Here is a 25,224-nt window from a genome sequence, read left to right as displayed (position 1 = left end):
CACTTTCATGACTTCGTTTTGAAGACAATGCTGTTGAGAATTTTATCTTTAACTCATGGCTGCTCTCTTTGTTCAGTAAAAGAGATACCCAGTTACTGTTTCTCTAAAAAGAAATAAAAAAAAAGTGATTAAGATAATAGAGAATACAATATAAAAGAGTTTGTACATGCATGTGTGTACAATTTAAGAAAAAATTTTATAAAATTAATTTTTTATTAGTTTTCACTTTTCTTTCTAAACTTAAGAACAAATTTTTTTAATTTTTAAATAATCCTTACAATATAAACATTGACAAAAATATAATAACATTAAACTGTACATATAAGACAGAATGTAAATCACAGAGCTATAATACCTAATTTAACAAAAATAAAATATACAGATTAGATATTTTATGTGAAAAAATCTAATTTTTGGGGCAAACAATAGTATACTAGCAATCAACACTGATATCGCAAATATGAAAAAAAAACAAATTGAAATTAATTAGTTTTACAAAGAGCAAGTAGATTTAGTGAATTCTGTAAGATTCAATGATTCATAAAATTTAAAGAAAGCAAAATTACTTCAAAGTATATAAATATTTATGAAAAATATTTAGAAACAAATTGGTAATTTTGTGTGTGTGTGTGTGTGTGTGTGTGTGTGTGTGTGTGTGTGTGTGTGTGTGTGTGTGTGTGCGTGTGTGTGTGTGTATGTATGTATGAATGTATATATAACACTATATACATTCATACATACTCAAACTGGTAACTCAAACCTCGAAAAGACAAAAGAAAATGATTTGACAAATTTTCAACTTAAGCAAAGGAAAACAATTGCTTTTGCTTTTTTCTTTGTTTTTTTGTTGGGACTATAGAAAACAGTTTGAGATAACAAATTTCGAGTTTACTGGTGTTAGAGTCACTGGGATTTTATTACGTGATTGTTTGTAGCCATTTTTGACAAATACTTAAATAAGGAATTTTAATAATAAGTAAGTTAAGGCAACATCAAACCATGACCCACAAATTTTAAATGGAATATTCAAGGGTTTCGTACATAGAGCATTTAATGCATGCAGTCAGAAACATATAGAAAATTAACTGAAATTCTTTATTCAAGTATTTGTTGAAAATGGCTACAAACAGTACAATCTCATAAAAATCATAAAAGAAATAAAACGAAAGAACATAAAATCACTAGTGACTACTAAAAACTATGAAAACATCACCAGTACGTATCCAACAATTTCATTATCTTGGGTACCAATATTGTCTCCCAAATTACGTAAGGTGTTTAGGAAGGCAGGATATAAAACAGTCTTTAAATCAAACCTGAACCTAGAGGCAATATTAACAGCAAGAAATAAATCGGAACTCCAAATGATCAGCCACCCAGGAGTCTACCTTATTAAATGTCATTGTAGCAAAAAGTATTTAGGCGAAACAAAAATGCAAATAAAAACACATATGCAACAACACAAAAAAAGTACAATAGGAAATAAAACAGAACGATCTGCATTAGCCACACACATGAGACATTGTACACAACAAATCAACTGGGACAGTTGCAGAACTCTAAAAGTTGATGCTAAAAAGTTTAATAGGAAAGTTCGTAAAAAACTTGAAATACAGTACCACCAATGTGCCTCCCTCAACAAAACAGTATCAATTTAGATGAGAGACAATATGTGTCAACAAAATTTTGGACAGTATTTATGGCTTTTAATATTTAGTATTCATTTATTAAACAAAAGTTCAAAAAAATTCAAATAAAATGTGAAAAAAATAATAGCACCACAGCTTTGATGTGTACTTTAAAATAAGGAAATATTATGAGATCAATTGTTTTAAACATTTTACAATAAATATTAGTTTTTTCTTAACATATTAGTATTTTGTAGCGTGATCTTTATTGGTAATGACGGCTACACAACGTCTTGGCATCGAGTTAACCAAGTCTTGACATCGCTTTAGCGGAATTTCGCTCCATGTCTCCCTAACTATGTTCCAAAGTGACTCCTTCGTGGTGGGTTTGACAGCAGCAACCACCTCCTTAATGTCAGCCCACAATTTCATGATTGGGTTAAGATCTGGCAACTGTGCTGGCAACTCCATAACGTTCACTTAATGCTCCTCAAACCAATTCTTCGCCTTCTTGCTAGTGTGCTTTGAGTCATTGTTCTGTTGGAACACCCAGGACAATGGCATTTCATAGTCTGCATACGGCAACATCACTTTATCCATTAAATCAATATAAACGTGTTGGTCCATAATAGTAGTAATAGGATGAATGGGCCCTACTCCATATTAAGAAAAGCATGCCCATATCATTATACTACAACCTCCATGTTTAATAGTTTTGATGGTATATTTTGGATTGTATTCTGCATTTAGTGGTCTTCTGACATACGCCTTAGCGCCTTTTTCACCATAAAGCACAATCTTACTTTTGTCTGTCCATAAAACCTCCATTTTTTGAGTGGCCAATTTGACTGTTTTTTAGCAAACGCAATATGCTTTACAAATTGTCTGGCACTTGGAAGTGGAACTTTTCTGAGGCTACAGGCTTTTAATCCATTAACTCGCAGACAACTCTGAACTGTTTGTTCTGTTGCATCGATGTTAAAGTCCTTTTTCAGCTCGGTAGCTGTTTTAAAAGGTTCCTTTTAGCCTGTCGGACTAAGCGATTAGCCAGCAATGTTGAAATAGAACGTTTTCGACCACGTGTTTCAGGCTTTTCTTGAAATTTTATGGCATTTCTTATCATTTTATTGGAACACTCAACTAAACGACCAACTTCTCTATAAGATTTCCCTGCTGATATCAACTTTCAAATCAGTTCTCGTTTTTCTGCACTACAATGCTTTCCACGAATTCTTATGAATGTAAATGCCCAGGCTAAGCATGTGACTATAGGAGTTTTACGAATTAAAGGAAGATAACCATCAACACTAAGACCACAAGATGAGACAGCTGAATTCAAATTAGTCTCACAAAGAGCAAGTAGGTCTAGTGAACTTCGCAAGAGATAAGACTCAACAGAAGAATAGTTACTTTGAAGACCACGAATATTAGTGATATTATGATAGATCTAGAGAACTTGGTGATGACGATGGTTTTTGGAGTTTTATAGTTTTTGGTAACAGTTTACTTTCCTTAGCCAGTCACCTGATAAATTTTTATATTTTATATAAAATTGGTATAGAATTCTCAACAACTTGCAATTTTTTTACCTTGTTTTCTGTGTAACGTAAGTTAAGTGGCATTTTTAGTAATTAGTTTGCCCACTTTGGCCAGACTCAAAACCTTTTGCCTAAATTATTCTTTAGACTAACAGCTTTCATACAAAATAGCTTTAATTTACAGTTTAAATAGGCAAATATTTTATAAAGTTGTTGCATGTATAATGTAAGTTAAAAATAGAATTGCCCATATATGTTGGGGTGTTAGTTAGGAAAAAAATTCATACAGCATTTTTGCAAAATTCAGATTTTAAGTGTGGATAAAAATAAAAATTGCATTGCATTCTGACATTTCAAAAATAAGATAAATTTGGCATTTTTTAGATACAAATAAATTGCTGGGTTATATTTATAGCAGGTATATATTCTATTTATAAATGTTTAATTATAATTATTCAACTTGTTTCATTCTCAGCAATCTTCTTAAGTTTTTATTTTTAAATCACTTCTTAACTTTGTTTGATATAGTAAAGAAAAACAAGAACTAAAGACAAGTGTTTGCAATTGAAGTTTTAATGAATGAATTATCAAATTTATTCATCGAAACTTTGATTTATTTTAATTGTGAACGCCGTTTTTAAATACAGTTTTAAATGGTTTAACCGATTAGTTACATATTTTGTCTTTTTTTATTTTTATTTTCATTTTTAAATTATAAACGTAAAAAATAGAAAGCTAAGTAATATTTAATTTTTAACAAAACATTTTTCACGATTTCCATGACCTTCTTGTAACTTTTCAAATAGCTAAAACAACTTTTTAATTGATGACTGTCGATAAAAACACTATACATTATATGAAGGGTTGCCAAATGACCGGCTCCGACAAAGAAAAACACAGTAAAAAAATTCATTTTACAGGTTTGGTACTTTATTCTTCTCCGTAAAAGCCAGACGCCTGGCAACCCTAGTTATATGAAAAGTTTTTGAATATTGAAGTTTTCAATTAATTTAGTAATTTAAAACTAAAAATTCTAAAATACCTAAAGAAAAGTTGTAAACTTCTTTTTGCATAGATATTCTTTTTTTTGTGCATCTAATTTTAAATTTTTTATCATTAAATAAATTTAAAATTGATAGCTTTTAAATTAGAAAGTTTTCGAAAGCTCAATAACTTTTAATTGAGGAACTTAGCTCGCTTATTTCCGTTTAATAAAATGTTTGTTAATTTAAGTAACAAAGACATTTAAGGGGCAGAGTGAGATTCTTTCATCAGACGGGGGCAGCAATTAAATTTAATTGGCTTATTTAAATATCCAGTATACTAGGTATTTAAATAAAAAAATATTCTTAAATACAAAAACTAATTATTTTTTTCAATTTATAAATACAAAATTTACGTAAATTTTGTATTTGTAAATAAAAAAAAATAATTAATTAAATATCCTTATTTAAATATCCAGTATACTAGGTATTTAAATAAAAAAATATTCTTAAATACAAAAACTAATTATTTTTTTCAATTTATAAATACAAAATTTACGTAAATTTTGTATTTATAAATTGAAAAAAATAATTAATTTTTGTATTTATAAATATTGGTTAATAATTAATAATATTAGAATAGTTTTAATTATCTTCTTTTATGTTTCACACAAATATAACATAAATGATACATTTCATTACAAGTTTTGTTTTTGATTTTTTTGTGGTTATTTTCGGTTTATTTTACCAGCTAATTTATTTTATCGAAAGTTAATTCTTAAAATTAAATTATATATATATATATATATATATATATATATATATATATATATATATATATATAATAATAAAACTAATTTTTTTAATAAAAAATTATTAACTTATTTTAAGGTATAATATTTATTATTATGCAAAGATCTTTGCAACATTCTTAACTTACGATAAACAGTAAAAATGTAATTAAAGAATTTTTAAATAATAAGAATATATTAAAAAAATAATTTATTAAACATATTGAAAAATCTTAACAAGAGAATAACTGACGTCAATTAAAAAAAATAAAAGATTTTTTAACTTTTGAATGAATGATCTTGCTTTTGACGACACTCTTTTACATTAAAAAAAAAAAAAAAATCAACTTAATTAATTTCTTTTTCTAGCGCGAAACTTTAAATCTAAGACTGATTTTATTATTTTTATTTTTTTTACTTTGATCTTATAAACCTTTGGGAATTTTAAAACAATTGGGAATACCGTGTTATACCCTTAAGTACTAATATAAGTGATATATATTAGTATATCACTTATATTAGTACTTAAGAAAAAAACATCTTCACTGCCAGCAATGCTGCAAGCAACCACTATTAGAGTTGAAGGTTACTGGAAGAGAAAGTATGAAGTCTATAAAGCAAGATAACGATTAACAGACAACTTAAAGGATTGAAAATTATATGAAAATAGGAAAACAATATAAAGGGAGCGAATTATTACAATTAAGTGAATATTGTGCAAATATTAAAAGTTTACAATAAATATTCTAGAAAAAACAATAACAGTTAAAATAAACACACAAAATATTACCTTTAAATTATTTTTCACCAATTGAAAAGGTTTGAGATAATTATGTACATAGAGTAAGCCTCGTAGCATTTTTGTTAATTTTTAAAAACTGACATATTTTATTAACAGAATTTCTAAAATATAAAAATAAGTTATGCTTTTTACATTTAAGCTTTAATTTTACTCCTATTTTAAGATTAAATTTTACTAATTAAGATTTAATTTTACTCCTATTTAATTTTGTTAAGTTCAATCTTTTAATAAACATTCTATTAAAAAGTTTTCAATGTGAAGCTTACATAACATTAATTAAATCTTTTAAACTAAACATAAAAAGATATAGCATTAAAAAAAATATATAAATCATTAAAAATACTTAAATCAGAATTTTAATTTTATAGATATAATAAAAATTATACTTTGTAGACATAATACGAAATAACGTTTATAGATATAATAAGCTTATTACATATATATTAAAATTATAAATATAAGTATTAATATTAAGTATTATTCAAAGGTATTACATTTAATATATTAGCATTCAGCTCATTAAAAATAATGGTAGCTATAAGACGATATAATTTTAAAATTGTATTTAATAATATTATTATTAATAATAAAATTATTAATAATAATTAAATTCTCTAAAACTTCTAAACATTTTTACTAACACGAGTATTTTTATTCAAAAATTCTGTAAAGCAAAACAAACAGTTTCCATAAATAATAAATTGATTTAATGATCAACAAATGAAATGATAAACTTTTAAATGATAAACTGATTTAATGATCAACAAATAAGATATCAACTAAAAAAATAATGGTTGTGTTTAAAATGTTAAAAAAAAAAAACAATGCTTTTTATAAATAGCACATAAGGCTATATGATACTAAAATGACTTCTAAAAGTTTTATTCAAGTATATTCCAAAAACAGAATGTTTTCCATGTAACATGCAGTGAAACATATCTTGGAGAGTTGCAACTAGAAACTGCACAATAAATTCAATACAGCATTTAAATTTTTAAGGTTTTGATTGGTGCCTTGGTTCTAAATCAGTTGCAAGAGTATCAATTTCCTCATCGTTGTAGATGTTTTCAGCCTGTAAATAAAAATTTTTTTATTACAAATCATACAAAAAAATTTCTTATAAAATATTATTAAATTAATCTAAAAGAAAAAATTATGACTAAAAATTAATTTACAATTGCTAAAAATTAAATTCAACATTTGCTTTAAAGCAAGACAAAACAGTTGTACTTTTTTTTTTAAAACTTAAGAACAATTAGAAAATTAAAAGAGAAAGCAATAAATTGATTTTGTGTTTGAAAATAAATTTTTGAAAAAGAAAAAAAAAATGATTTTATGAAGAAAATTGAAGAAGATTGGAAAATGAAAATAAATTGGTCCTCTGGTCATAAATTAACTGAAAAAATTTTCAATTAGCTATGTAATTATCATACTAATTAGCATTCGAAAAATATTTTATGTGTACATGATTAAACCTGTCACTATTCTTATAATCATATACTGGTATACTTTATACATTTAGGAATTTACTCTACAACTATTTTATGCATTATTGGAAGAATGGTGCATGTTACTCCGAATTTAAATACAAAGTTACAATCATTAAACTTATTAAAAACTAAAAAAAAAAAAAAAATTTTACATTAAAAATACCTGAAATTTGTATTTTAATAAACAATAGAAAAAAACTCTTTCATTTTTTAATTAAAAAAAAAAAAGAAAAGCTTAATAAAAAATTTTGTATTATAGTATTTTTATAACTATTATTTTTGAAATTTAAAATTTCGCTTTCTTTGAGACCCAATTATATATTCTTGAAACATTTTTCTTTGGCATTTGGTCTAGTTGCATGGTCATGTTCTAGTTGCAAAATTTAGACCTGAGTTGGCCCCCTCCTCCAGAGGCGTGGTGGCCCCAGAGGTTATGCGGGATTCCCGCATGGGCTTTTCACTTTTTATCTAAATATGCGCCTTTTGGCAAATTTTAATATTTTCTACATTTTAAAGAAATTCCACAATTATTTACAATATTTTTGTTTGCACAAATTAAATTTTATTAATCCCAAGATTTTAAGTCTTCAACTTTGAGCGCAATTATATTAGTATTTTGTATAATAGTAATATTGCTTTGAAAACAAAGTAGATATTTTAAGACGTATTATGATATTTTTTTTATAAGAAAAATTATGAACCCATAAACAGTTTTTAACGATCGCAATGTTTACAAAATAAATTTAAAAAAGTCTGCAGACCCCCATATTATTATTGTTGGACTTAAATTAACTTAATTTAAAATTTAACCCCAAAATATTTTTTTAAATGAACTAATACGCAATACAATTACTATATAGTAATTGTATTGCGTATTAATTCATTTAAGAAAAATGTTTTGGTGTTAAACTTTAAATTAAGTTTTATACAAATAAATATCGAACTCATGTTTTGCATTTTTGTAGCATTTCGAAACAGATTTATACTTGTTTTATAATAATGTTTTATAATAAATGAAACTTGTTTTATAATAAATAAAGTTTTTTATTTTTATACAGTTTATAGTATTGTATGTAAATAAACAAACCACTCCGTAATATCCTGTCCTCAGACAGATTAAAAAAAGGATGATGGCTGTGCAAAAAGTACATTTCAAGAGGATATGTTTTATGCAAACTTTGAATTATGAACTATATAAATACACAAATAAAATCCTTTAAAAATAGCGTAAAACCCTATTATCTAACGAATTTATTTTAATTGAGGTGTGGGAATACCGCAAATATTTTCAAATACAATTTCATATTACACCTTAACAATTTACTTATTTACGACACATTTTTATTACTATTAATTATAGGTAAGTTTAAAATAAATTATATAGATTCCATAGCTTTAAATTTTTTTTTTTCATTATTTTAATTTTGTTTTATTTTTGAAATGAAAAAGCATAAACTATCTATAAAAAGAATTTCTAATTTATGAAGATTTTCAATATTTATTTTAGAAAAAAAATTATATATAATTTTAATAAAATTGATATTATTATACAATAAAATATATATCATTATATCGTAATAGAAAAATTGATATCTTTGATTTTTGATTTTGTGTAGGCTACGTTCTTCAAGCAATAAAATACTAATCGTATTTGCTTGTGGTAAATTGTGTTAGAAAATCAGAACAAAAACGTGGTCGCTGCATCGTATTGTTACCATTTTTTATTTTGAAGTATTACAAACAATATTAATAATTACAAATCACAAATACAATAATTAATAATTACATTATTAAAAATTACCAATTACAATATTAATAATTACAAATATTACTAATTACAAATGCATTGCAAACTATATTAATAATTACAGGTGTTATCTCAACTTGCTAGTTTGTATTGATGATTTATTAGAATTAGGTCAGTTATTATATATATATATATATATATATATATATATATATATATATATATATATATATATATATATATACATCTTTTTTTTCGTATGGGCCTTTACATCAAGCATATATGGTAAAATACCGCATATATAGGCCTTTTAATAAAAATCCCGCATGGGCTTTTTAGAGCCACCACGCCCCTGCCCTCCGCATCATAAATCCAAATAATTTGGAAAAATTTAACAGTTGTTTGTGAGATTTCTTGAATGGAACTCTGTTAAACCCTTCAAAATTGTAACTGAAATTAGTGAACTGAAATTAGTAATTGACAGTAGAGAGTGTAACTGACAATAGAGAGTTTTAAGCATAGGACCAGAACGCTTTTTAAAAATAAGAAACTTTGGATGCATCCTAATAAACATATACAATTATGGCCAAAAAGATTTAATTTTACATAATCATTATAGATAGTTACAAATAAATGCACATTAAATAACCATTCATTGTATAGATGATTGTACAGTTATCAAGTAAAATGAAAATATCTTACATGCTCTAAATACATTTAAATTATGTCACATTGTTTTTTGAATATGGCTACAATCATTTGTTAAACTTGCAAAAATGCAACTCTTAACAGAATACAACAAATCTAAATCAATGACTGCAATTATGATTTAGGGTGCTATCATTAAAATAAGGTGATATTGTAAATTTTTCAAAATTTTGAAGAATAATGTATGAATTGGTTTCGAATTAAAAAGCTTGATATTTTCACGCACTACAGGGCAAATCACCACCAGGAAAAAATTGTCAAGACACATATCATGCATAATGATTTTAAATAAAATAGCGACTTATAATGATTGTTAAGTAAATAAGTACATTTTATTTAAATCATGAGTATTAAATAAAAAATTTATTATTCAAGTATATATTTTTTTCAATAAGTTTTTCAAGAAAATAAACGCTACTTAAATAATAACTTATTAAAAGTAAAAAACCATTTTTAATAATTAAAAAAAAAAAAAAGAATTATAACAAACTTGATAAAAAATAGTAATAAAAATTTAATTAAGTATTATAAAAATCCAACATAATTTAAAATAACTTAGTGAATATTTTCAAATCATGGTCATATTAAAGATAGTTAATAGCTGTGGTCAAATTATAAAACAAAATATTATATGCCTGGTCAGTTATGGCATGCAATTGAACAGATTATTGACTAAGACTGTATGTATGTATGTATGTATGTATGTATGTATGTATGTATGTATGTATGTATGTATGTATGTGTGTGTATCTACTATAGCATATATAAATATACATTTAGTGACTTTTTTTGGGTACCTAATTACATATGGTTTTTTCAAAAAGAGAAAATTAATAATAATGAAAAAATTTTTTGCTGCCCAGATCCAAACTAATAGTCAATGTAGCAGCACTTCCTTGCATCTATTCTATTTATTCCGTTGATGAGTTTTTTAAAAAAATGGTTAATGTGAGCGCAATTGACTTTTAATGCATGTTGTCTGGTGTGTTTGACTTGATATACATGTAGTATACTAAAACAGATCATTTGGTTAAACTTCGAATACTTTTTTCTTCTTTCTTTTTAAGAAGAAAAGAAAAAAATATTTGAAGTTTTTAAAATTTTTTTGTTTTAAATTAAATAAAACAAAATATGAATGGTTTTATGCTCATATAATTGCTAATATATAAAATTGCTTATCTGAATTATGATGAATGCTGTCAGATAAAAACAAGTATTAAAAGATCATCTATTGTCAATTATTAACAGTCATCACGCAAAAACCTTGATGCAAAATAGTGCAACCTACCATTTCACCCCCAAAAGTTCATGACATGGTTGCAAAGCAATAATATGAAAACATAAGACCTCCCAATTACCCAGATTTAAATCTTATTAAAATCTGTGGCACATAGCAAATAATATTACATATAATTTATTAAAATTGCTAAACTTTTACACATCATTGTAAAATACTGAGACAATTTCAAAAAATAGCTTCTTTGATTGTAGCCCCCACAAACTTGGAAAAATTAAAAAATATATATTGTAATAACGAGTTATAACTAAAAAACGGGAATAACTTTGAAGGGGCAGAACTCCCTTGGTACATGAGATAAAAACTTAATTTAAAAAAGAAAATAATAGTATTTTAGGTGGGTAATTTATTTGCATATTCATTTTTTTTAAAATCATACCATTGCACCTTACATAATCTAAAGGCGCAAAGTTGACTTAAAAAGGTGCTGTACAAAAGATTTTTCCATTTTAGAAAGACAATACTTTATTCTGTTGTGCAATTTCTTAGGATTATCAGCTTTCCAATTATTCTCATACACTTTTCTTTTGAGAAAACTCCAAAAATCCTCAATCGGATGACATTCAGGCACATTATCAGAGTTAATTTTGCGTAATGAGACATGCCAGATCGGGCCAAAATGTGTATTTGCCATCAGATTGATGTTTTTTGATAAATGTAATTAGTTTGTTCTTGATACAATCATTTTTGTAGACTTCTTGGTTGATTGCAAAGCCACTTTCTCTAAATATTGGCAAAGATATTACTTTATCGGAAAAGCAAATCCAAACAAGTAATTTCTTTTCATATTTTGCAGTGGGGTTGAATTTGACACTTGTTGGTGTTTGAGAAACATCACTTGAATAATAAATATCATTTCCATTAATCGAAGTGAGGTTAAATGTGAAGTACGACTTACCATCAAGGATTAACAATTTATTGGCGAGAATTCGATACAGCCAACCACACTTCATTCGAACTGTCTCTATTTGGTCACAAGTTCTTAATGGAATCTTCTTCTTTGACTTGATTAAGGACTTTGTTTTTAATGTTTTGCTGATATATACTTGGGTGCACTTGAATTTCTGAGCTGCTTGTGTTGCGATATACCGTCTTTGAGGTCAAACATTGTTTTAAGTCTTTCAATGTTCCTTTATGATATTATTTTAGCGATTCTACAGCTTCAAGCGACTCTTTGGTGGTCCAGAATTATTTTCAGTGCATCAAATAATGGTATAGATGGTGTTAATAGAAATTTTTTCAGCAAGAAAATGATCAACTGTAAACTTTTCCCTTTAGATCGATTTTTCAAATAAAAGCTGTACAAACAGGCTTCTTGGTTTTCTTTTATTTTTCTCTGTAACAATAAATTATTTTAATTTAAAATAAAACCAGTTTTATAGAGAATTGAAAATGCTACAAACTCGATAAGATTGCAACCATAATTAATATAAAGTATGTTGCATAACTTTGTCTTCAACTTATTACCGTCTTTTAGTTATAACCCGTTATAGATATTATAACAACTTATAATATAAATGATTAAAAAAAACTCATTTTTGTAAATAGGGTTTAAAAGCTTATATTTATCCATTTTTGGAATTTTACTAAGCCTGTCATTGTAGTAAACTGTCATATATTGCACAGCTACATTATGTGCAGTGCAAAACTTTTATTATAAAGTGTTGCAGTATAGTTTATTATAAATTGCATAACAGACAAGATTAAAATTTTTTTAAGTAGAAAGCTAACCATTTGCCACACTTGCATGATATTATCTTCAGAAACACTACATATGACCCATGGCTCATTTGGATTCCATGCAAAGTCTGATATTTTAGCTGTATGGCCACCATGTATAAACTAAATAAATAAAAAAAAATTAAAAAAATTAAAATGTATATTTTTTCAAATCTTAATAAGAATTATTACGATTTCTGATTGAGTATATTTGTCATATTTTGAAAGTGAGATAACAGTGTAGAGTATAAATAAATCTAGCCTGCAAAGTTTCTTATTTAAAGCAGAGACAAATTTGAAGTGGGATAAATGGGATAGTTGTCATCTCTTTAGACAGATTTTTTAAATTCATTAATTTCATGATTTAAAGTTTATTTCAGTACATTATTAACAATAAAATTATTTTTATACTATATATTATAAAATATTAGCATATGAAAAAAATAATTTAAAAAAAGTTTTTTGTTTGAAAATAATTTAAAAACACAAATAGTTAACTAAATTTTAAATATTTAAAAAATTTTTTTTTCAAAACTTCAGGCTTTAATTCACAATTTTTAAAGACTGTCTAGAATGATAATGATCCAAAGGAATTTTGAAATACTTTGAGGACTATTTAATCGATTTTGAAAACAAACTCATCTCTAAATACAGTAAAGATTTCAGAAAACATAAACTTTAAGATGATTCTCAATTTAAAGCTAATTTTTTAATTTTTAAATAAAATATAAAAATAAATATTAAATTTCTAATTTAAAATTAACTTTAAAACATATTTAAAACATTATTGAAATTAAGACACTTCTAAAAATTCTCCAAAACTCAAGGTTTGAGTACAAAATGTACAGAAAATATAACTAATATGGTTAACTTGACAGCAAAGAGGGTAAATGTGGAAAGAAAATATAACTAATATGGTTAACTTGACAGCAAAGAGGGTAAATGTGGAAAGAAGAAAATCCTAAAACTTCATATTAAAAAGATATAAGGTTGTTCTAGTAAACCAATGATGCAATAACTGAAGTTATAACAATCTGGTGTTAATGTTAAAAAAGAGCTGTTCAATGTTGTCGACATGATCTTGATTAAGAATGCCCAGCTAAGCTGCACAAATTGACACAAAAAATAATGCAAAAATAAATAAAAAAGTGAACCCAAAATGATCGGAAACATGTAAAAATAAAAGTTGGATGTTTATGAATTTTTTAAAAATCACTTTTAGATCAAACTCTTAAAGATTTTCTAAACAATCCTTGATAGTATTTTCATGCATGCTTTAGTGGCTTAGGTTTTATACATTAAAAAGAAGACAAGAAAAAAGTACTTAATGAACATACTTATCATTCAAAATTAAAACATCCTACATCAGTGATGATCTGATCATTGATATGTAGAAGGGGAATGGAGAGTCTGTATATTGTCAAGGGAATATTGAACCAATTGGTTTGGTATATGTGAAAAGAAAATCTTGCTTATCCAGGAAATTATACTGACTTAAAATGTTTGAAAACTCTTTGAGGAGGATATTTAAATAAAATATTACAAAAAAGGTGGACTGATATAAGAAAAACATGCAAGGAAGTTGCTGATAAATTGACTGAGGTTTGGGTAGAGAGCAGTGATAAGTTCATTTCATTATTTTTAAAATTTTTTTCTTTTTTAAAAAACCGCAGAAAATTAGATCGGCAAAAAAAGTTTTTTATAAAAACTAATTCATTCCCAACAAACAATCCTTATTAAGTCAATAGATACTTGAAAAAGAAAGAGCAAGGAAACAGTTGACAGAAGATTTGTAATAAAAAAGTTACAGGTTGTATGAGTTGTATTAAAAGTTGTAGGTTGCATAAGTCAGGAAAACATGAAGATGGGAGAGAGTTCAAAAGAATTGATGTGCAAGGAAAAAAGATCAATAAAAGTTTTTAGAGTGTGTAGGGACAGATAAAGTAAAAGTTAAATGATAAGTAAAGCAAGAATGAGTTTTTTTGTTGGTAGAAAGAGCATCATTAAAAGAAACAAATCAAACAAGATAACAATTCCATACAGGGAAATATAAGAGATTTTTAAAAGCAGACAATGAAAACAGGAGTAAGAAAATTGCAAGCACGATAAAGAGAAAAAAACCTTAGCAGATGCTAACTTTACAGTGGATTATATATATGGTTTCTGCAAAAGGTCTGTAATAAATGATATTCCAAGACATACAGTAGAAGGTTCAGTGAGGAGGTTGCAATCCATCAGTATAGAAATCTCAACAATATTATGTTTACATTTAATAACTGGTTTTTGTTAGAATTAAAATTCACAAGACTCTACGAGCCCCAACCATTTACAGAAGAGAATTAGATTCAAGATCAGCTGATCTAAAAGATCAATAAGAGTAAAAACTTTATCAAGACAGGAGTATAAAGATAAGTTGTCAGCTACTTTAGATGTAAGATTGTCAGAAAAGATCATCAATGAAGATGAGAAACAGTAAAGGACCAACAGGATCATTTAATAATTTTAAAAACTCTCTCTATGTGCTTTCATCCAATGCACAATAGAATTTTTCAGTTTCAGTTAGCAAAGATAAAGGTGATTGGGAACATACAAGAAAGGTCAAACAATTCAAACCTTACTTCTCGATATATAGGTGAATTGATGTGTAAGTGAACGCCCAAGCCATTTATGTTCAAGTAATAATAAATAATAGCCATCAACACTGAGATCGAAAGATAAATTAGATTCAAATTAGTCTCACAAAGAGTAAGTTTGGCAGGCTGTTACAAGAAGTGTGTGTAGTTGCACGCTTTGTCTGTCCATGCATAAAATATTTTCTTAAGAAAACTTGCTGTTGCAAAAAATGCAAACAGCTGTGAAAACACTGCTGTTTGCATTTTTTGAAATATTAGGCGATTTAAAAATTCAAATTTTTTTTAGCTAAATTAAACATAAAACAATAAAAATAAAAAAAACTTAATAAACTAAAATTCTGAAAAAATAAAGACTAAAATAAAAACTCAGTCTAAGGAGAAATTATTCTAAACATTTATATTTTATGTTTGGATTAAATAACTTTGGAACTTTTTTTTGGATTTTTTATAACAATTTTATATTATGTGAAACTTTTTAAATAAAGTAATCAATGATCAATATTTTTTATCAAAATATTTATTTAAATCATCAAAGAAAAATTTTTTGTCTTTTTTACAATAAATAACTTCAATATTTCAAAATAACATTTAATTAAAGGTTTTTATATATTATCTTTTTATTTTATATTAAATGAAATATTTTTAAATAATTACTTCTAGCTATTGTTTATAATTAACACATTTTATTTAAATTATTTAAGAGTATTCAATATAATTTTTCATTTATATAAATATGTATTTTTTCCAACAAAGTATACACTAATTGAATAACGCATTTATAAATAGCTAATTGCCAATTCATAAAATCATTTTATTCTTTGTTTAGTAAGTGAAGTTTTTTCTTTGCAAAGAAAAAGTAAAAAAAAAAAAAAAAAAAAAAAAAAAATTATTTTTTATAATTATGTTTAGAATACGTAATTTTGAAACCTTGACTTTTTCTAAAGTTTATAAATGATTTTGATTTTTTTAAACTTTTTTATCTTTCAATAAAATTTCTTTAAAAAATTTTAACAACGTTTTTTTTTTAAAGTTTTCTTATTAGTTTAGTTTGGCTTAGTTCATTTAACGCATTTTTAAAACACTTTAATTGTCAAAACATGCCAACAGCCAATGTCAAAACAGCCATGGTCAAGTTTTCTAAATAAATTATTTTATGCATGGTCAAAATAGGTATGCGACTGCATAGCTTTCCTGTAACAGCCAAGCCTAGTGAATTTCGCTAGAAGTAAGATTTAACAGACAAAAAATTTCTTTAAATTTCACAAATAATTGTGAAAAATAACAAGAAATTAGCAAGTAATGTGATTGCCTCAGTTCTGCTAATTAACTCGAAGTTGTAACTAAGGACTTCTTATGTGGCCTTAACAATGCACACCAAAAGCATTAACAGGGACACCATCCATGCGTAACATGGCACTGTTAATACACTGATATTTTACAGCTGTTGATAGAATGAGGCTCCTGAGATCCAACACAAAATTCAGGAATGTTAAAAACCAATAATATTTTTGCAAATGACACTGGTAAAACATGTTAATTGAGTTTGTTTAACTATGATAATTAACTTAAAATAGCCACAACTGCGATATAAAAATTTACCAATAATTCAGGAGGACCATCTTCTGCATCTTCTGCTGTCTGTTCTTCACCAATTTTGCTAAAAATAAAAATTTTAAAATTTAAAATAATAACAAATATAACTAACATATATATATAATGATAAGAGGGTGCAATTACACTCGATTCCTGACCACACATATAATATTTAGTGGCGACAATTTGGCCACAGCTCTTTAGTTGTTTTGAGGACCAATAAGAGACAATTACAAATAAAACTTAACTAAGAAAGCATGCCTGTACTGTATAATTTTATTAGTGGAGTCGTTTTTGAAAAAAAAAGGCAGTTTAAAATAGCAAACATATATTTTACTCAATTTTTATATCAAAATTTGTGTGAAGCAAAGAGTAATTGGTATAAAAAAAGAACCTCCCTCCCCCAGCAGTATGGACATCAAAAGGTAAATAATTTTTAACAAAAACTTTTATTTTGTTTCAAGTTTTTTTTAATAAAAACTTGAAACAAAATAAATTACGTCTAAAACTAATATTTTCTTAACTTTTTTATAAAACTATGAGACATTTTTTACATAAAGTAACAACTTACTATTAATGATTGCTTAATAAAGAAACAAATGTTCTATATTCTATTTATTAAAAAGTATAATCTAATTTCTTTAATTTATATACTTTTGTCTTATTTCAACAAAATTCTAATAAAACTAACGCTAGTTGAATTGTTTAATAAATAAAAGAGTTAATATTTTTTTAATGATGAATTATTGCTCTGCGTTTAAAAAGTTTATTCTTGTATGCTTATTCATAACTAGTTTTATTAACTTTGATGATTATTGTCTTTTTTTTTAAAAAAAATTGGTTTAAATTGAATTTGTTGCGCAAAACCTTTTAGTTTTTATAACAGGTAAATTAGACTTTGAAAAAAATCATAAATATTGGTAAATCCATGAAAAATTTAAAAAAATAAAATACATACGTAAATATAAAAAATGTCAAAAACAGCATAGTTATAAATATTAATAACAGTACACCCATATTGATATATGTATTCATGAATGAAGAATAATTTCTATATTTTTGTGTGTGTTTGTAAGTAGCTTGAAAAACAGAAATGCCTTTACATCACAAAAAAACTCTTGAGCGCTGAACAATGCAAATCAAACAAGTGAATGATATTAAAACTTTTATTTCAATATGACCGAACTTATACAATATTTGGTTAGAATTTTTTTCATTCAAATCTCTATCTTGATAGTCTTGTTGAACAACATTTTTGGACATCTTTAAAGTCAGGAATCCAAAGACAATCTTTAAATCCTTGCAATATTTAACAGAAAATTTCAAAAAAGCAAAATAAAACCAACTAAAAATCAAGTTCATTGAAGGAACCATTTGCTTATTTAAACTATTCAGATCCAGTACAATATGCTAACTTTGAGGACTGATGCAGTTCATAAAGTCCTTTATTGTCAATTAAAAATAAATTTTTGTGCTAATAATCAATACTAAGTTTGTTCTGTTTATGATTTTATAAACTTCATAAACAGCTTTTTTCCTAATATAAATAGCATTTATCTCTTTTATATATAATTTATAATTATATAAGTATCATATATTTATATAATTAAAATTTCATAAATAACAAATTGGTTAACAGCCAAACTAATCAGTAAACAAATATAACTAATTTTGCTGTGCTGAAAAATAATGAAAAAAAGAAATTTAGCTCTTGTTTTTAAGACATATCAAGTATTAGTAAGATGCAACCCTTTTTATAAGAGCACTTTTTTAAACTTTACTCTTTTATATAAAATTTATCTGTGTTACAGTGTTGCTGAGTCATTTACAACAATTCCCTGCTAAGTCATGCTTATATGGCCACAGCAAGCATCAAAACCCAGACCTTCTGAAGCCATTGTTGTAACCACTAGTCACAACTGCACAAAAAGACTTAAGGAAAGGAGGACTAAGGTTAAAATAATTTAACAACAACAAAAAAAATGAATTTATATAACTCTTGTTAACTTGGTTTAATTAGTTGTAAAAAAAAAAAAAAAACAATAATAGCTTTTTTTTTTCATTAACGGTTAAAATACCTTAAGTCCCAAACATGGAGTCTTCTATCTGTACCACTTGATGCTAAAATTGTTTCATTATGAGGTGACCATTGAACCTTTATAAAAAATATATTTATTAACTTCTGATCTCAATTTTGAATTATCTTTCATTAAAAATTGAGACTAACATAAAAAAATAGGCACACTATCATTAACATAAAAATCATTATCCATCAACTATTATTTTAGTACAAAACACAAAATTTACCATCTCATTATTAAAAACAGCAATTTAACTATAACCTGAAATATTTCATCTTTATGAGATTCAAATGAATGAAGTTTTAAACGTAAATTTCTTAAATCCCATAATGCAACCGTCTAATACAGATAAAAAAAAAAGTAAAATAACACATGCATAAACAAAAAATAACAAAATGACACCAACAAAACTATTTAAAAATTAACAAAAACTGCACCTTATCAGCAGAACCAGTTGCAAGTATGAACTCACTGTAGGGGTTGAATGAAAGACAATTAACCTATTACCAAAAAAATATAAATTAAGTACAATTAAAATAAGACAACTAAATTCTAAAAAAAATATTAATGGACCACCATATTTTACTAACTTTTTTTTTAAATATACCTTTTATAAAATGACTATAAATTTTATACTTATAAAATGACTATAAATTTTATACTTATAAAATGACTATAAATTTTATACTTATATGACTATAAACATTATAGTCATATAACAATACATTAATGACTATAAACATTTTATTTTTTTTTAAATTTAAGTATATAAACTCATTTATTAGAATTACAAATTTTTGATTATACATCAATTGATTTAATATTTTATAGAACTAAAGAAACAAATACCTCAGCAGTATGAGCATCTACAGTGTGACTTGGTTTATTATTACTGCTCCTCCTTGTGTCCCAACTTAATATAAAAATATTGTGCTCTTAGTTTTAAATATATACATATGAGTGTGTGTATGTGTGTGTATGTATGCATGTATATATATTAAGCCTTCCAGGGAAGCGTGTGCGGTGGCACGCCGTGCATGTCCACGATTAAAGTAATTTTTTTAGCTTACTTGACCACATTTTTAAATATAGTAAGCATTTTAAGAATTCACGACAAAATAAAACTTAAAGAAACTAAAGAGTAAATTAGCAATAATTGAAGGAAAGAACCGAAGGAAAATAGAAAATCTAAAAAAAAAATAAGCTAAAAGAAATTTAATAATAAAAAAAGAATATTATTATCAAAAAAATTATATACCTAAATATTTAATGTTTTTGTTTTTTTACTTTTAGAGCGTTTATTTTTTTTCTCCAGAAATCCAAAATTGAAACAAGTGGAGGAAAAGAGATATAAGAATATAACGAAAGTAAAAATATTTTTTTGATATACAATTTTTTCGCGACTTTTTTCAGTCAGTATATAAAGGAGATACTATATTTTTTTTTTTTTTTTTTTAGATTATTCACCTCCCCAAGGCCCGAGGGGGGCCACTACAGTCGAGGAGGCTACTCATTTTTTTTTTTTATTTTTTTTTTTATTTTATTATATAAATTGCGTTAGAAACAATGACAATTTTTAAATTTGTTTTTCAAATGTTTTTGCTAAACTTAAATGTTTTTATCAATGCACAGGAAAGCAAGAAAACTAAATTTTTGATGTAAAAAAATGAAATGATGCTGCAAAATTTTGTGGGCTAATGCATTGTTAATTTACTGAACTTTCTTAACGAAATTTTTGGGAGCCTATTTAAAACTTTTTTTAAAGTTATAAATACATTTTTTTAAACAGAGCAATTGTTATGTTCATTATCTCAAGTAATTCGTATTAACATTGGAAGTTGGGCAAAAAAAATGAAACAATTTCAGACATGCATCAAATGCAGTAAATACATTTATTAAAGAAACTATGTTATTCTTTTATTTAACTTATTCCGTCATTAAAAAAATTTATTAATCAAATAATATTTTTTACAAATAAATAACAATTTATTTTCTTATTTTCCTATTATATAAGTATTGAGAAAAAACGTTAAATATAGCAAAAACTTTTGTAAAAGACATTAAAACGAATAAACAAATAAACGTAATAAATGAGTTAACGTGAGAAAATAATTAACAAAATTTCTTATAGTTCCAGTGTACATATCAAATTAGTTACTTAATTATATAGACTGATAAAAATCTTGAATAAATTGCATATCAAAACTTTCAATTATTGTTAAATCTTTATAAAAGATAATGTTTTTTTCAACAACTCTAAAAAAATAATACAAAAGTTGCAAAAAATTTTATAAAATTTTTTTTTTTTTTAATTTACTTTTTTTTATTATTAAATTTTATAATTTATTTAATTAAACTTGATATTTCTTTACAATTTTGTTTCCTTTTTTAAGGATTGTTTTTTTTTCTAAGTAGATAAGTTTAGCTTTTTGCTGCGAATTATTGAAACGCTTTATAAGTTAAAAGACACGAACTGCCGTGGTAAGTTAGACTAAAATTTTTTGTTTAAACGTGGACAAACAAGGCGTGCAACCGCACGTGCTTTCCAGGAAGGCTTGATAATATATATGTATATATATATAAATAAGTAGAAATAAATTAGCAATTACTAATTCATTACTGCTCTGTTCTTTTAAGAACATTGAGCACTCTATTTTGTAGAATACATTTACAATTATATATATATATATATATATATATATATATATATATATATATATATATATATATATATATATATATATATATATATATATATATATATATATATATAGCAGGAATTTTTAAAAGTTAACATCTTAGATAAGCTTTTATAAAATTTAATTAAGTTGAAACATATGGTATAGTATGTAAACTTATCCTCTTTCTTATAATAAATTACAATATTTCTAGGTGTTATATATACCCTCGTTATTCAAGTAATATAAAAAACCGTTAAAAAAACAATTTGTTTGTTTTTTTAACGGTTTTTTATATTACTTGAATAATGAGGGTATATATAACCCCTAGAAATATTGTAATTTATTATAAGAAAGAGGATAAGTTTACATATTATACCAGATGTTTCAACTTAATTAAAAAATATAGCAGGGATGTACTCTAATGGTCATCTGGTGGCACTGGACAACTCGGTTTCTCCTAGGGTGACTAAAATTTTGAATAAATACTTGTCAGTAGCCTGGCAGGACAACCACACAGTTTGTTCTACACAAAAGTGTGGTTTTAAATTAAACTCTATTTTGATTTTTTTCCTTGCAATTATTTAAAAGAAAACTTTAAAAAGCATTTAAAGTAGTATACACTTCGTTTAACTATGAGTACACTATGGTGCGTTATATAATTTTACTAAACTTGATAAAAAGAAGCTGACATTTATATTTATATATTATATTATTGATTTAATATTTCGAAGTGTGACTGTACTGAATTTTTAAACATTGTTGTTGCATTTTGAAGCATGCTTCTTCTCAATTTAAAATTACATTTTTTTATTTATTTTTAAACGCTTTTGTATTTTTTAAACCTTATAGTCGCATTTTGAATCACGTGAATAGGCAGTTGAATCATTAAAACACTAAATCTCTTTTGTTTTTCATTAGTAAAATAATTTTTCTCAACTTTGTGAAGCAAAATTAACAAAATAAAAAAACATATTAAGATGTACGTGAAAAATTACTATTAGAACACAATTAATTATGCAAGTGGAAGTTCTTTTTTTTTTTTAAAAAAAAAAAGTCTTAGTAGAATGAAAAGTGTTCAAATCATTAAAAACATGTTTTAAACATTTAACTAAAACAAATTTCATTGAAAATTGAGAGAGAATAATAGAATATTTTTCTATATAAAAAAATGTTTTTTTGCAGTTTTGACTCAACATTTTTGCTTAACGTAATGAAGCCTTTGTTAAGATAGACAAAAACAAATGATACAATACAAATGTCGACTACAACAAAAATGACAACACATCTTTAATTTAATTAAAAAATTAATTAATTTACTTTTTAATATTAAACTGTTTCTTATTAGACGTATTTTAGCAGTCAGACATTTAAACTTTTTTTCTTCAATATTTTCACCTGAGAAAAAATACAAAAATAAAACTTTTACACCTGAATACTGGTTATCATAGCGGACTACTCAAATGAGAAATAAAAACTGTTTCAGATGCCCGCAGGGCGACTGGAAAAAAACAGGAGGGTATACCATTGTGTATATATATAGGCCTTAGCAGGAATGATGGACAAGAGCCCGCACCTGCCTCCACACCTGTGTAAGTTAGTTTACAAGGGTGAAAAATACCTTGTGCAAATACGAATTTGAATTTATTTTTATAGTAATCAACAATTACAAAATCATTGAAAAAGAGAAGCAACACCAGGTTTCTCTTTGCTAACAAGTTTGTATTGCAAAGGAAGCAGCGGATGGTCTAAACAATTGAGTCCTTGAAGAAGTTAATTTATAGAACCTTGAAGAACCTAAGTTATAGGTGCATCTATAACTTTTTGCAGTTAAGGGAGTGACGACACATTTTGTGAAGAAATATTCACATACTGCGCAGTTTTTTTACATACTGTTTCTCTATTCGTGCACCATCCCTGCATAGTTCATATTTTGGGCACATGAAAGTCTATTTTTTCTATACTGTTCAATATTTTATATTGTAAAAGTCTCCGCGTATTCACATTTGCTCTAGGGTGGAAATCCCAAGCCGTAATAGTCTGATTGTATGATAAATGTTCGACTGCCACAATAGCTTTCATTGCTCGCTTATATACTTTTTTAGTGATGAAACTTTTTCAAAAGGTGACATCACACCTTTTGATTAAGGTGACCATGATTGTATGACAAATTTTTGAATACAGCGAATTAGGTAGAGAGTACACCATAGCATGGAATCGGGACTGCATTAAGCTTTTTTAAGCCGACCAAGCTTACTGTTTGCAGTTGAGGCAACAGTTTTTTTTTGAGCTTAAATGCTTAGGTTATATACAGGTCTTTTTTTTTTAAACAGAAAAATTTAATATTTTTTAGGTTGAGTTGTATTTTATTTACATAAACAAAAACATCTAGGGCATTTATAATAAAATATCACTTTAATAAGCAGTACATAATTACACAATAATAAAAATAAGTAAAAAAAATGTTTACTCATTGTTATGTTATTGAGAGGGTCTTTAAGGTAAAAACTTTATAATAGAAAATATTTTAAAAATGTTTAGACATAATTATTTTAAAAAAAACTCAATATCTTTAAATGACCAGTATAAGAATTACATTAAACATATTAAAAAAACTGTAAAAAGAAACAACAAAGAACTAAAAGTAGTTTTTAAAAAGCCAATTTTAAATTTTATATTTTTAAATAAAAACTTTTTTAAAAATACTTTTTAATACACAATATTTTTATAGTTACTTTTTAACTCTAAAATACGACTTCAATCAAAGTGAAAATAATACACACTTATTTAAAACTTTAAATCTTTTTTAATAAACAGTAATAGAAATTTGTTTGTTTAAATTTGACTTTAGCGAGGCAAAATTTTTTTGAAAAAATATTGAACTTATTCATTCAAGTTTTAATTTCAAGTCTTTCTTACAATTACTTGCTCCCTTGCTTGGAGCTATTGTTAATGCATTTATTTAAACTTTTCAAATTAGAAAAAAATGTTTCACAAAGAAGAACTGTAACTTTTAAATTATGAAAATAAGAAGAAATGTGACACAAAATAGTATTTATAAAATAATAAATTGTTTCAATAAAAAAGCAATCCAATTATATAGTTTACTCTTGATATCTTGAACCCCACATAACTCAAACTTCCAGTAACTCAAAGTACTTTTAAATTCCCCTTGAATCCTCGCTAACACTTTCTCATAAAATCACTTGATAACTTGAACCCTTGTTAGCTCGAACATTCCCTTAGTCAAACCATTTTAAAATCTGTTTAAAATGGCTACTGCCACTGTAAAGAGAAAAATTAACAAAAAATTAATCAAAGAAAACAGAAGGATTGTCAGTCTCAGGTGCTGTGAAATATGGCATTCCAAAAATATGCTGTCAACATGGACCAAAAAAATTAATAAAAATTTTTGAATCTATGAAGACGCAAGGCAACAAGTCAAAACCTATAAGAATTAAAGAAGGAAAATTTTCAAATTCAGATAACCACGTTTGTAAATGGCTTTTAAATGTAAGGAGTAGAAACATAGCAGT

At 25.6% G+C, this 25,224-nt stretch overlaps 2 protein-coding genes across 2 annotated transcripts in view; both read right to left on the bottom strand.

Annotated features, from left to right (window-relative positions):
• Nucleotides 1–5,860, bottom strand: part of LOC136071830 (malonyl-CoA decarboxylase, mitochondrial-like) — a 27,163-nt gene extending 21,303 nt beyond the window's left edge. The window contains exons 1-2 of the mRNA XM_065797277.1: nt 5,731–5,860; nt 1–103 (exon numbers count right to left, since the gene is read on the bottom strand). The exon at nt 1–103 is cut by the window's left edge and continues 17 nt beyond it. Coding sequence (XP_065653349.1) covers nt 1–103; nt 5,731–5,799 — 172 coding nt within the window. The 5' untranslated portion in view covers nt 5,800–5,860. The remainder of the gene's footprint in view (nt 104–5,730) is intronic.
• Nucleotides 5,861–6,426: 566 nt separating this feature from the next.
• Nucleotides 6,427–25,224, bottom strand: part of LOC136071829 (histone-binding protein RBBP7) — a 49,572-nt gene continuing 30,774 nt past the window's right edge. Inside the window, exons 8-14 of the mRNA XM_065797276.1 lie at nt 19,860–19,923; nt 19,448–19,510; nt 19,272–19,349; nt 19,008–19,084; nt 16,936–16,993; nt 12,716–12,826; nt 6,427–6,814 (exon numbers count right to left, since the gene is read on the bottom strand). Coding sequence (XP_065653348.1) covers nt 6,737–6,814; nt 12,716–12,826; nt 16,936–16,993; nt 19,008–19,084; nt 19,272–19,349; nt 19,448–19,510; nt 19,860–19,923 — 529 coding nt within the window. The 3' untranslated portion in view covers nt 6,427–6,736. The remainder of the gene's footprint in view (nt 6,815–12,715; nt 12,827–16,935; nt 16,994–19,007; nt 19,085–19,271; nt 19,350–19,447; nt 19,511–19,859; nt 19,924–25,224) is intronic.

The sequence above is a fragment of the Hydra vulgaris genome, chromosome 05 (genome assembly GCF_038396675.1).
Source record: "Hydra vulgaris chromosome 05, alternate assembly HydraT2T_AEP".
NCBI classification, from domain to species: Eukaryota; Metazoa; Cnidaria; class Hydrozoa; order Anthoathecata; family Hydridae; genus Hydra; species Hydra vulgaris.
The sequence above is the reverse complement of the archived record's forward strand: the minus strand, read 5'-3'. Positions and strand labels throughout refer to the sequence as shown.